We start from the raw sequence: 13,582 nt of genomic DNA on the forward strand, positions 1-13,582 counted from the left end.
TGTTCAGTTGCTTAACACAACCTACTGGTTACATCAATCAGGCTTCTTTATCACATCTCATTTCTTGATAGAGAAGTCAGGACACAGTTACCCATACACAACTCAAGATAATTTCTTATATAAAAAAAAGCCAAGAATGCCATAATTTATACTTTTTAAAAAAATTTACACATTAGTACAAGGTAATTGTGTGAGGTTCAGAAATTCCAGCTGATCCAGAATTTCTCATGATTAAGGTCACATATAAATCATTATAAACTGTAAGACTAGAAAGCTAACTAATAACAAGCACAATTTGAACCAGTGGCTTAACTTCTATGGCCTAAAATAAAAGCTACATGAAAAAATGTTGCAAATCCTTTCTAACAGATAAGTTCCTCCAAAATCAGGAATTTTAGAAGGCAGTAAACTCAGATTACATAATTGTTGCCTCAGCATGATTGTCTGGTTAGTTTCCTATCACCTTTTGACATTGGTAAACTCTTTCTGGAAAATATTTACCATTTCAGAATACAACCTAGTTTACAATTATGTCTGCTAAATTTGGTATAGTTACAAAAGTGTAATAAAATAGCTTTTAGGAACACAGTGATAAGAGTTTTAGCACTTTCTATGAACTAAAAAATTATATAAAGAAATAATTCATTTGTTGGAAGAGAAATATACACCTTGATAAATATTTATTTCAGCTGTTTTCATTTTCCCCAGTAAAATAAAAAAAGGATTAAAGAATTTACAATCCCATCATTTCTTAACATTTAGAGTTTATTGTAGCATTATATTTTTATTTTGATTGTTTTATAAATGTAATATTGCCAAAATATAGTTATTTCAAGACACCACCTATGGAAAATTCATAGTACACTAGAAATATTGATACTACTGCTTCGCTAAACATTGCTCAGTAACGGAGGAATTTATTAGGACAAAACGAGTAGAAATATAGCACTTGAAACTATAAGAACTTGTAGATCAGTATTTAAAAATGAGATAATTTAAACAAAATATAATTATATAATTATTCCATATCTAAGCTTTTTTTTTTTTAACTTTGTGGCTTTATTATGAACCATTTTGTACAGCAAAATCATTTTACAGTTATAGAATTAAAAGCTTTAGTATTAGAAGTATTTCTGCACTTTCCATATATATTTAATAAAACATTGTTAATTATTCCACCTTGATCTGAAGTAAGAATTTGTTCTCAAATCTCTCACTTTGAGGTTTATCTTTTCAAGTAAAACTTTTTACTGAAACATGGCTTTTTCAAAAAGATATAGGAAGTACATCCTGATAGGTTTGCTAATAACATAATTGTAACTTCTGAGAGTTAAATATTATTAAAAGAGGACACAATTACTCACGTTTGTGGTTGTGATGGATCATCCCCCAAAGAAACGCTTTCCCCTTGGATTTCGTTGAAGCACTTCTCACAGAAATGATACCTGTCGGCAAGAAGGCCATATTTGGGTGAACTGTTCCGTCCACACAACACAGCCCAAGCCAAGCAACGAAGTCACCAATCACAGCAGGCCAAGGAGGGGGACGGGAGCAGAGAGCAGGTCATCAACGACGACAGGGACATTCAATGATGAAGATTTATGGGACCCAGAGTTTGATATTGGTTGTTTTGTTTTTTTTGTTTTTGTTTTTGTTTTGGGTTGTTTTTTTGCAATCAAAGCCAAGTGCAGACAACGACAAGCATGAAGGAGAAATAAAAATATACATACAAACAAAGAAATGGGATTTTCAGGACAAAAAACAAAAACACAGAAGCAAGACAGGACAACACAAAGCAGAAAGCCAAGGCAAAGCACAGATTAGCATTAAATCTCTCAAATGGGATTACAAGCAGCAAATTATAGCAAACAAAATGTATTTGGTTAAGTATACCCATGCTCAATTACCAATCAAAATGAAGAAAAAAGAAGTGCAACTGCTGCTTCGCAGCTGCATCAAGTTAGCAACTTTCTTCACATCTAATATGAAAGAGCAGGATAGGCATGAAAATAAACTATCCTGAAAATGCTTAAATGTTTATGGAGCATATACTTAAATATTTGTTTGCAATAACTCTTTATAGGAGTTATTTGAATAATTTTTATCCAATTATTCATGATTTGTTGAAATGTTAGATGCAATAGCAAGCAGCTGCATATTGTACATTCTTAACAGGTGAAGTCCATAAATTTGGGTGTCTGGAATAGCTGTTGTATTAAGAGGATTCCATCTTCATTTGATTTGGGTTTGAACTACGCTCAAGAGCGTATAGAAACTGCTGTCTCTCTATTGCTTCAGGAAGGGCGCACAAACACAAAAGAAAACCAAAACCAAAACAACTACACAAACCCTCCAAAATTGTGACAATATTTTAAAGCAAAATAAAAACAACACTATCACATCTGTAATTGCTAAGGAATGAATCATACAAGTCACTTTCCCACTGCTTTTCTTCTAGTGTGTAATAAAAGGAAATCATATACATTGGTAATGCTATATTATCAGCTTGGGCATTCAGAAAATCAAGACATGGTGCCATTTACTAAAAAGATTTTGGCTTTGAACAGCAACTCTTTATTACAAGTAACAATCTGAATATGGCATGCAGATTAAAAGTTAAAAAATAACTTTTCCTTGAAGTAAAAAAACTGACATATTAACTGAAAGTATATAGCTGCAAAAATACATTAAATATTTTTTGTGTTTGAAACAAAATTCATCACTTCTCGAAGAAACCCAAAACAGATGACAATCCTTTGGTTTAACGGAAGAGAAAATCTTTATCTCTTGCATATCCAAAAAGATTAAATCATCGCAATAGACATATACACATACACACTCATTCATACACACATATTACTGAAGGCGCATCAGTAGAGTATACAACATCTTGTGTTTGCTGGAACTCCAAACCAGGTGGACCTTGAACTAATCCAGTTGTTAAGCAACAGTATTTGACATACATTAGTTATGTCTTAGTTATGAAAACTGAACTGTGACATAATAAGCATCTACTTTCAATTTATTTTTTAAACCACACAGATTCATTTTGCTGCTGTTAATGTGACAATGATTTAAACAGAAAAGTTTAAGCAAAAAACAGTGAGTAGGTACATTATTATTTTCTTACCTGTTTTGATAACTGTAATATGTAGCATCTCGTGGAATTGTGCATAATTGCTTGCCATAACAACATAAAGTTTGTGGTGAAAATTCCAACTGCAACGAGAGGGACAGGTTGCTTACTAACATATGAAATTTATAAGAATATCAAGTAGTATTGCAGACTGAAATTAAGTGGGAAGACACAGACCACACCCAGTAGGACAAATACAAAGGGGAGCATTGTTTTGCATCAAACTGCTTCAACCAAATTGCTTTGGAAGATTTTGAGTGATGCTCTGCGTAGGCTCATAAATCTTCGACGGCTGTGTGGTTAACAAATGACGAAAACCAGTTTTATATTTTTAAGCATTTGTGCAGATACAACTGGGTGTTGATGCAGTGAAAATTTACTGCCTAAGAAATTCTTTTGGTGGATTAAAACCAACACTGTCTACATTTACAAATGATTTCTGCCATCAATACAAACCTGATGAGGATTCACAACATAGTCCTTGACTTAAATAATTTGTTTAATGACTGTTCAAAGTTACAATGGAACTGAAAAATGTGATTTATGACTAGTTTCTACAGTTACAACCGTTGCATTTTCATGGTCATGTGATCCAAATTTGGGTGCCTGTTATGTACTTATGACCATTGCGCCATCCCAGGGTAATATAATCACCATTTATAACCTTCCCAGCTGGCTTCTGACAAGCAAAGTCAATGGGAGAAGCCAGATTCACTTAATGATTCACACAATTCACTTTACAACTACAGTGATTCATTTAACAACTGTGGCAAAAAAAGCTCATAAAATGAGACAAAACTCACTTAACAATTGCTTTGGCTAGCAACAACAAATTGGGCTCACTTGTGCTTATAAATTGAGGGTTACTTAAGTACTTAATTCCCAGGATTACATTTTATTGAATAGAAATCCGTTATTTTTTCACCTAGAAATCTTGTCCCATTACAAGATTTCCAAGAACACGTGGGATATTCATTTCCAGGGAAATCAATTCTCTGGTACAGAATACAATTTAAATTTCCTTTAAAATATTCTTTTGTTTACTTATTAAGTGTTGTTACCCAATTTTACTTAAATATTGTATTGTGTACTGAGTATATGGACTTGAGTACTGTCCATAACCATATTTAATTACTACTTTACAATAATTTAATCTTATGGTTACTGAACAATATTCAAGTTATAATTGTTATAAGTTGTAAGATAAACTTTTTAAAATTCACTTTTCAACATTGTAAAAAGCTGAAGATAAAAACAGTTATAGGAAAGAGACATTTGCAGAATGCTACTTCACATCTGGATATTTATATTTACAATCAATATAAGCACAATTCTTAGAACTAGGTATTCAGTTATCTTAATAATTTTCTCACCTATTACCATAGTTCCTTCCTTACCTTTCTTCCACAGCAGTAGCCGAGGCTCTGCATAACTGGATCAATTTCTTGCTCAAAAACCTCTGCCAACTTGGAGCAGTACTTGTACACTCTAGATGTTTTACGATTGTAAAGCCAGGCATTATTGAACATAAGCCAAATATCATCCACATATTGCCAAGGTTCCTGGTACTGTCCTGTATCAAGCTTTCTCTTGATAGTAGAAAGATCCATGGGGTTCCTTACTATATCAAAGTAATCCTGCCAAGACATCAATAAATTATGCTTTTGAATCTTCAATCCAAATATTGGACATTCCCCCCCTTTAACTTGTCATTGGACAATTCAAAGCACTGTACACTGGGTTGTCCTTGAGGTCCACTAAGAAGCTACAGCTAATCCAGATCAAGCAGCATAAATAATTACCATAAAACTCTACATGGCACAAGGCCTGAATATTTGTGGGACTGTCTCTCTCCAATTATGGGTAGTTCTAAACTTACAACAATTCATTTAGTGACTGTTCAAAGTTACAAGGGCACTGAAAAATGTGATTCACCTAACAACCAGGTTACTAAGTTACCAACTGCAGTGATTCACTTAACAGTGGCAAGAAAGGTTGTAAAATGGGGCAAAACTCACTTAACAAATGTCTCAACAACAGACATTTGGGGCTCAATTGTGATCAAAAGTTGAGGATTACCTGTATCTCTGCTATTTCAACAAGATCAGATAAGGTTGGCATGAAGCAGGTTCCACCTACTCTACAGTGTCACTTTATGGGATCCAGGAGGTATGTCTTATCTTGGAGCAGCAGCTGCACCTACTTCTAAAATCTGGATGCTCTTGACCGTATTAATTTTGAAGGCTTTGAAGACTTGGTTCTTCTCGCTGGCACTGGGCCAGGGTGCAATATGAACTTGCTTTCATGTGAAGTATGTGAGTTACTGTCTCTGGTGCCATGCCTGGGCTTTTAACATGTATTTTGATCTTTTAAATCCTTTATTACCTGCCCAATTACTTATCAAGCAGGTGACAATATAAATTGAATAAAATAAATATCAATACCTCATTCCTCAGCCAAACAAGCCCATCCCAAAACCTCAAGGAAGTGCCAGCATTGCATATTCTTTTTGGGCTTGCAACTCTATTAACGATGTTGGCAATCAGTTATCAAAGTTACAGCTGGTATCCTCACAGTCATGTGTTCAAAATTTGGGCACTTGACAGCCCACCTACCTTTACTACCACAGGATGATCTTATGACCATAGGCTGTGCTTCAAATTCCTCCACCCACCTATCTCAGCCTACATATCTGTGCCCTTTTGGCCACTTGCCCTCCACTGTCCCTGCCGTCCTGCATCTCATTACCCCAGCTGAGCTTCACTGTCTTCTTCCTCTTACTGTTGATGAAGAACCCCCAGCCAGGTGCTTTGCAAGACAGCTGCTGGCCACATGAGTCTGCAGGAAGGCTGAATATGACCACCAGCTGCCTCATGAAGGCAGTGGGCAGTGGTGGAATGCAGGTGATCAAAAGGACACAGATCAGAAGTAATAGGCATGTGGAGGAATTTGAAGTGGAGGTCAGAGTGGCAGGGCAGGAGAAGCACGGCAACTGCGACTACCAAAATTGCCACTGCTAAGCAATGTTTTGCCTAATGAATGCATTGATTAATGATGGAAATTCCAATCCCATTTAGAATTAAGCAAGGCAATATAAAGACATGTTAAGACAAGAAGAATTTTTTAAAAATGCACTTACAGGAATTCCTAATAGTTGAGGATCCACAGGCTGCCGGAAAGGAAGGGATTCTGGGTCCTGGCGATACAGTGCCTCCAAAGTTGGCATAAGTGCCTGTCTCAACTCTTCTGGCTTGAAAACTTTGAAAAAAGTTATGGAAGATTGAAGGCAACATACCAACCAGATTAGTTACCTATTTTAAGATCCAAACAATCCTTTAAGTGCAGTGTCAGTATTCAGTTTCCAATGTTGGACAGAATTTATCAATCTAGACTTCGATATTAGGACTAGGATTATTGTAAGGTTAATTTCTACAATGTATTCTGTTTTTCTAATATTAAACAGCTGTATTTCATAGATATTTCTTCTAACCGATAAGACATTTCTGAAAAAGCATTTCTGATACCAAAATGTTAAACATAAATTCAAATCTCAGTTTAAGAAAATGACTTTGCCTCCATATGATGATGGCCAAAAAACCCCCAAATTGACTTACTTTTTCTCTTTGACTGTCCAGAAGCTGGTGAAGACTGGGTACCTGGAGTACTAGGCCTTTCCTCTTCTTCCTTTACTTCTTGCTTCATTTCTGGTTTCTTTTCCTCCTGTTGCATTGGTTCAGATTTACATTCATCTGCTAAGGGTTCTACTTTAATCTGAAAAACAGTAGGTAAATTTAACATTACATGTATATTGTATCAGTTTAAGATATTCTCTTCTGTATCGATATTTTTGTATTGTCAATATTGATAGAAATATATTCCCTCTGAATCTATAGGAAAGGGCATATAAAACACATAAATTACATGTATGGCCATGATACATGCACAGATCTGGCCACAATCAAATGCAGCCTTATAGTGCATGTAGGCTAAGAGATGTGCAGAATTGTATCTCCGATATATTCTGGATTACAATAATTGCCGTTGGCTATAGTCACTATGGCTGATGAAACATGAAATCCAAAGTATCAAGATATAACCTTTTGATCTACCCAATATTGTAGATAATCTAAATTTAGTTAGATCACCATTATCTCTTCATTATTTTTCATTTGTTCTCCTTGACTAAAGTACTTTTTCAAGACTTTCATATTCTGAATACAGAATCAGGTTATATTAAAAGGAGAAACTCACTTTCCTGTATGATGGCATGTTTTTATTTCAATGTATCTATATAAGTATTCATGATCCTGTTGCTGGTATTGGACCTAACGTCAGCAAGAGACACAAAGAAAACCTGCCCATTGAGTTTTTCAGTTTATAAAGCATTTTAGTTCTATTTCTTAGCCAACTAGTCAGAACGGTGGAATTAGTAAAGCATCCTCTTCCAAACTACTGATTTCCAGATATGCCTAACTTTATCATCCTTTAGTCACCTCTGGTTTCTCATCTATTTGATGATCTGTGTGTTCAGAGTCCTCCTCTTCCATTTTAACCTCCTTTTTACTTTCAGGTAAAGTTTGCTGCTGTTGCTGCTGCTCAGGGGCAGCTTGCTGAATGTTTACATCTGCACTGCTGGTGGATGGTGGATTTGATACCTGCCCATCAATATTTGCACCAGGCTGTGAAAGCTAGAAAAGAAAAAAACCCCAATAAAACCAGATTATAAAGAGTGAAGCCACATGACTTTACTAAATTTATTTTTTGCTTTCTTTTGTGTTTTTAAATTATGTTAGCTCTTGCATCGCTTTCTACCTGAACAAAAGAGATGCTGTACAATAAATTTAACATTAGCTTATACTTGTCTATCATGGAAGCATCCCATTATTTTACAGCTGTTTATTTCTTCAAACATGGGTCATTAGAATTAAGCTGATGAAATTGTGTTTCATATTATTAAATTCCACTAAAACACCATTGACGAGAAAAAAGGGCAAGTTTCAACATTTACTACAGTTCAAGTATTATTCCCTCATGACATGTACACTCCAAAGGTTTTTTGTTTGGATTTGCAGTTTTGAAAAATAATAGCATTAGAAGAGTAAAAGTTTTCTTACAGGTGTTGTAGGGTGTTGAGTTTGCAGTGTCGCTGTTGGGGTGGGTACAGATGCAGTTGTGCTCTGTTGTGAAAGAGGTTGCTGTGGCAACTGCTGCTCTGCAGAAGAGGTAACAGAAACTGGAGGTTGCAGCTGAGGAGTCAACTGAGCCTGTGGGGGTGTTGGAGTCTGCCTCTGAGAGGGGTGCATAGTTTGTGACTGGGGCCCAGAAGGTGGTATTTGAGAAACAGCAGCAGGGGCAGAGGCAATAGTTGCCTGTTGTGGTGCAGGTGGCTGTTGCTGTTGCTGTTGTTGCTGCTGCTGCTGCTGTTGGGAAACCAATCCTGGGGGTGTATGATGAGGTGTAGGAGTACGACTTGGTACTGGAGAAGGGGAGTTACGATGCAATGCAGACTGTGGAATGGGGGGACAATGAATATGACCCCCCTGAGAGCCAGGAGCCACTGCTGGAGATGTTACAGGACAGGAAGAATTGGTCATTTGTGCCTGCAAATTTAAAAAAAAAGGTTCTGAATATACTGTATTTGGAGGTTTGGAGTCCAAATTCACTCATAAGGACTAAAAGCTTGTCATCCCTCCTTCAGCTATTATCACAAAAACCAGACTTTGAGAAAGCAACAGCAATTGGACTTTCAGGTAATCCCTTCTGGGAAATGAGCATAACCCTGGCCTATTGCTCCCCACACTCATAGAAAAACAAGCTATAGTCAATTAATTAAGATGAAAAGGGGGGGAAAAGATAGAAAGAATTCAGCAAAGACAAATAAAAAAAATTACAAATAAAAAGAAAACTGACAATGCCACTGCCAAGCTTATCTGAAGAATCTTGTTTCCATTTTGTACATTTCATTTATCTACATTAGCTATCAATATGTCTGTAATCAAAGAGGTTATTAAAATATCTTCTCAATACATACTTGAGAAACTGGAGTCTGATTGGCAGGTTGAGTCATAGGTGTGCTAGCCGGATTCATTCCAGGGGACAATGCAGGAAATTGATTCTGTGGTACAAATTGACTTTGACCAGAAGACTGACCAACCCCTTGCGGTTGCATACGTGGGGAAAATCCAATCTATAAGAAAACATCAATTAATAGAAATACTATATAATGCCATTAATTTTCATATTACCTAACATTCTAATAAAACTGATGTTTTAAAATATCCCCTTCTAGATTGTAATAAATATTTATGTGACTATCTATAGATTTTCCACCACTCAATAAATCAATTCTCCAAAGAATGCATGTATGACTTAAACAAATTCAAAACAGAACTAATTAAAATATGGACAAAACACCACATTTAGACAGAAGACTTAACTTTACCAGCTAATTCATCCGAAAACATAGAAATCAAAACTAGTAACAGATAGAAGAATCAACCAACCTGATTTATATTCCCAGGCTGGTTTAGCTGTCCAGGGTGTGGAAGGGGAGGGGTTTGTCGGGGTCCAACTGATGGCATTGACATGGTTATTGGGCCAAACTGATTCATTCCTGTTTATGTTTAAATAAAAATTTACAGTGTTCATTAGTACATTGATGTGCTATACATTTTTTTAAAAAGGTATAAAAAAGAAAGAGCTGTTGGAACAACTCAATACTAGTGAGAAAATAAGGAGAAAACAATGGATGGATGAATAAAATAAATAATTAAATATCAGCAATCAATAAATAATCATTTAGAAAAGGCTTTGACTTGATAAATTTGAAGAAAACAATGGAAAGGAATGATTTTTAAAAAGCTGCATGTATGAAGCTTTAACCTAAACTGAAGCAAAGGCTTTATTGTGCTATTTGAGTGAGAAGCCCTTTAGTATAGGTATTTTGTAATACAGCTAGAGGCTAATATAAAAATACAAAGATAAAAAGAACAAAGCAAGAGCCTATGTGTAATTACTAATGGTGGCTTAAATAAAGCCATATATTGTTTCCATTAGGAAGACCTCAAAATCCCCCCAAAACAGAAAAAGATGGGTTAAAAATTAAAATTTGCAAAAATGTTGACAATTGCTTGATAAAAAGGACAAAGATGTATGGTATATGCCCCTTTGGGATAAAGGAAACTACTTTGCCTAGAACATTCATCGAAGGACAAGGAAAACTTGCTCTACTTGGTTATACTGAAAGTGTAATGCCAGTGGATTGTGTCACTAAGGAAAAGCAATAATAGGACAGAGATACATGATCTATTTATTGAGAAAAAGTATAAAGTGATAAAACAAGAGTAAATATATTCCAGAACTAAAATACTGAATGTGGAAATCCAATCAGGGTAATAAGAAATTATTAGAACAGAACAACTACACAACCTAAATACAAAATTTCCTGAATCTAATGATAAATGTCCCTAAAGTCTCACCTGGTGGTGTTTGCATGCGATTTACCATTTGATTTGGCACATTGGAACGAATCATGTTTGGGTCAGGAAGAGGACCATCTGTAATGCAGATAAAATCCCAAAAATTATATTAATATTTTTTCACAAATCCTAGGTACTTTATAAGGGCTCATTCACATGTCCCTCCAATTAGGGATACTTGGTAAATGATTCTTTATATACATGATCTCATGTTTGGGGTCCTACTGGGGAGAACATCACTGGAGGTAGCTATTGGATTAATTAGCTGACACCGCCGCCCCCCTCCACTTCATGGTCCCCCTCAGCCCATTTTTAAAAATACCATATTATTGTACATTATTGTTTTATTCCTTTGCTATTGTTATGTTTACTTTTTTATTTTTCATTTTATTGTTTTAAGCCACCTCCCTTCTGATACTGGTGATTTTTCTGTATGGCCATCTTGGCTTAGAAAGGAGAAACCAGGTACCAGTGTGTAATTTTTGCTCAGTGTTTACCAGATGAGAAAAACAAGCAAGCCTTGTAAGTAAGAAAGTGCTGGTGTGAGCAATAGAAAGGAAACAATAGGAATGTAAAGCAGGAAAGATAGAAAATCCCCATCTGTCCTACAGATCAAATTCTGATAGCTTACTAAACCTAAACATCTTCAAAATCTGACTCTTTCCCCTCAGTGCCAGCCCATGTTATAGAGAGCAATTAGTGAATTTTTTCCTACTGTAGGAAATCCACCAATCATTTTTGTTAACTTGTTCCACATGGAAATTGTCAAGAGAGCATTACTTTCTAGCCTTGGTAACAAAGCAAATGAAATTGGCTGATGGGGAAAAATTAATTATGTCAGCATATTTAGTGAATTTTGCAGATTGGAAAAATTTATATTAAACTATCTGTATGTGCTCTGTTTTAAGTGGGGCCTTATCTACTGTCAGTTTCCTCCTAATAATATACATGATGGCATGCTATAAATTAAAACTACCAGCCTCAAGCTTTATTTTCATTTACAAAAATGCTTTTGGATACTGCAGCATGATACTCAAGCAGAAAGTATGCCCATCTCCTAAAAAAAAAAAAAATCTACGCTTAAGAAGGAATTTCTTCAGACATTTACCATTAAGATATTTTTCTTATTTGCCTCTCCTATCATGGCACCACTGTATCCATTTTTATTAGAATAACTACCGGTATGACATTTATAAATTCTAAATAAGCTGATGAGCCCACTTCTAAGATATCATTTGCTGGCTAAGTATCAGATTTCCCAAATATTAATTACACAGGTTAATGTAAATACTTACTTGCTGTCATTCCAGGCTGTGGCTGCCCCATGGGCCCTTGACTCATAGGAGCTGGTGGCATGACTGGGGCATTTGGTATCATATTTTGCCTCTGCAATCTGGTCCTTCTCTTTTCCTCCAATTCCTTCTGGATTTTATAAATTTTCTCAGCTAATAAGTGATAGTACTCTGCCTGTAATGGGAAAGATATGTATATTAAATAAAGATTAATGATACATGACGCATATTTGCTAATTTTAAATTTCCAGTTATGCAATATGGATTTTACTCTTTTAGAATTTGATGTTTATTCAACTCTAGTAAAAGAGCTATCACTGTAATTCATGTTCTGCATATAGAAAGCTAAACAATGTAGTGATGTGGATTGTTTGGGTAGGTAGGTGGAGCTAAGAATACCAAGTTAGACTATAGTAAGTGCCAAGGCTCCAAGATAATCAGGTTTCCCTCTATTGCCATCAGAAGTCTGCATTACAAACCGAGACATTAGACTGTAGTCCTGTCAGGAGTGTAATATGAGGTTTGATATTATATGTATCCTCAAGGCCATATAAAACATCATACACAAAATTCATTTGATTTTAATCTTCATTTGAAGGCAAATCTGCAACACTGTGTCTAATGCAATATCATACAACAGGAATGAGTAGCAGTTTGATCCTCACTGTTAGGATCTATCCAATTATGTTAAAGAACCATGAAAATTACATTCACCTATACTAGTTTGGTCTCAAATTTAGTTTCTTGAACACACAAAAAAATGAGTTTAAATGACTGTAATTGACTTTGCAATCCAACTATATACACATAATGATTCACTGGTATCACTGAAGTAGTCTATATTCTTTGTTCTATACACATCTCACAAAATTAGCAGTATATACATAGAAAAATATAAGGATGAGCTGTTTAGAAATGTGACAGAAATAGGACTCCAGAAAATAACATACCCTGCTATTTGCAGATTCATACATGTCCCCTTCAACTTTCCGAGCATAGGAGACAAGATTTGCCATACGCCTATCTTTCAGTGCTGCAGGGTCAGGAGTTGGAAATATGGCTTGTACTCTAGAGGAATATAAGGGGGAAAAATAAACCTGGATCCTCAAATCAAATAACTACCTACTGTTTCATAAGCAAGTAAACCAAAATTTTTGAAACTTTGTATTACATAATACCATCATGTTCCACTTCAAAATGGCAGTCATATTTCCTTTAGGAATAAAAAGTAGTTGGCTGGCTGATAAATCAAAACAATCCTTAACACTTCCCAGTATGAAGACAAATATAAGTGTCCCAGGATAATGATGCGAGATAGAATTTGCGGTCACCAGAACCAGAGATTTACTTTTCCAAGTTTTTTGACTCATGCTGGAGCCATCTTCAGGGAGCTTCTCTCTATTGGCTTAAGAGCTGAGGGCTTGGAAGCACAAGAAAACAACAGCCACCAATAGGAAGGCACCACATAAACACAGAACAGCCCAAAGCACGTATTCCAGTAGAGAGGAGTTCCCTGAAGATGGGTTCCAGCATGAGTCCAAAAATTCGGAAGACAAATTACTTGGTCCAGGTGACTGACCCAAATTCAATCTCGCGTTTCCCAGTATATTTAGAAATCCAGAAAATGATACCATTATGAACTAAAATATCAGCGCCAAGAAGGGAGAGAAGCAATT

At 35.6% G+C, this 13,582-nt stretch overlaps 1 protein-coding gene across 1 annotated transcript in view; it reads right to left on the reverse strand.

Annotated features, from left to right (window-relative positions):
• EP300 (EP300 lysine acetyltransferase) overlaps positions 1–13,582 on the reverse strand; it is a 92,123-nt gene that overhangs the window by 22,518 nt on the left and 56,023 nt on the right. Inside the window, exons 9-20 of the mRNA XM_026696867.2 lie at positions 12,857–12,974; positions 11,910–12,081; positions 10,615–10,692; positions 9,640–9,749; positions 9,168–9,323; positions 8,251–8,736; positions 7,630–7,824; positions 6,751–6,907; positions 6,276–6,394; positions 4,534–4,773; positions 3,131–3,219; positions 1,365–1,445 (exon numbers count right to left, since the gene is read on the reverse strand). Of these exons, the coding sequence (XP_026552652.1) occupies positions 1,365–1,445; positions 3,131–3,219; positions 4,534–4,773; positions 6,276–6,394; positions 6,751–6,907; positions 7,630–7,824; positions 8,251–8,736; positions 9,168–9,323; positions 9,640–9,749; positions 10,615–10,692; positions 11,910–12,081; positions 12,857–12,974 (2,001 nt within the window). The remainder of the gene's footprint in view (positions 1–1,364; positions 1,446–3,130; positions 3,220–4,533; positions 4,774–6,275; positions 6,395–6,750; positions 6,908–7,629; positions 7,825–8,250; positions 8,737–9,167; positions 9,324–9,639; positions 9,750–10,614; positions 10,693–11,909; positions 12,082–12,856; positions 12,975–13,582) is intronic.

Source organism: Pseudonaja textilis, chromosome 5 (genome assembly GCF_049901715.1).
Source record: "Pseudonaja textilis isolate UNSWEBS1 chromosome 5, rPseTex1.2, whole genome shotgun sequence".
NCBI classification, from domain to species: domain Eukaryota; kingdom Metazoa; phylum Chordata; class Lepidosauria; order Squamata; family Elapidae; genus Pseudonaja; species Pseudonaja textilis.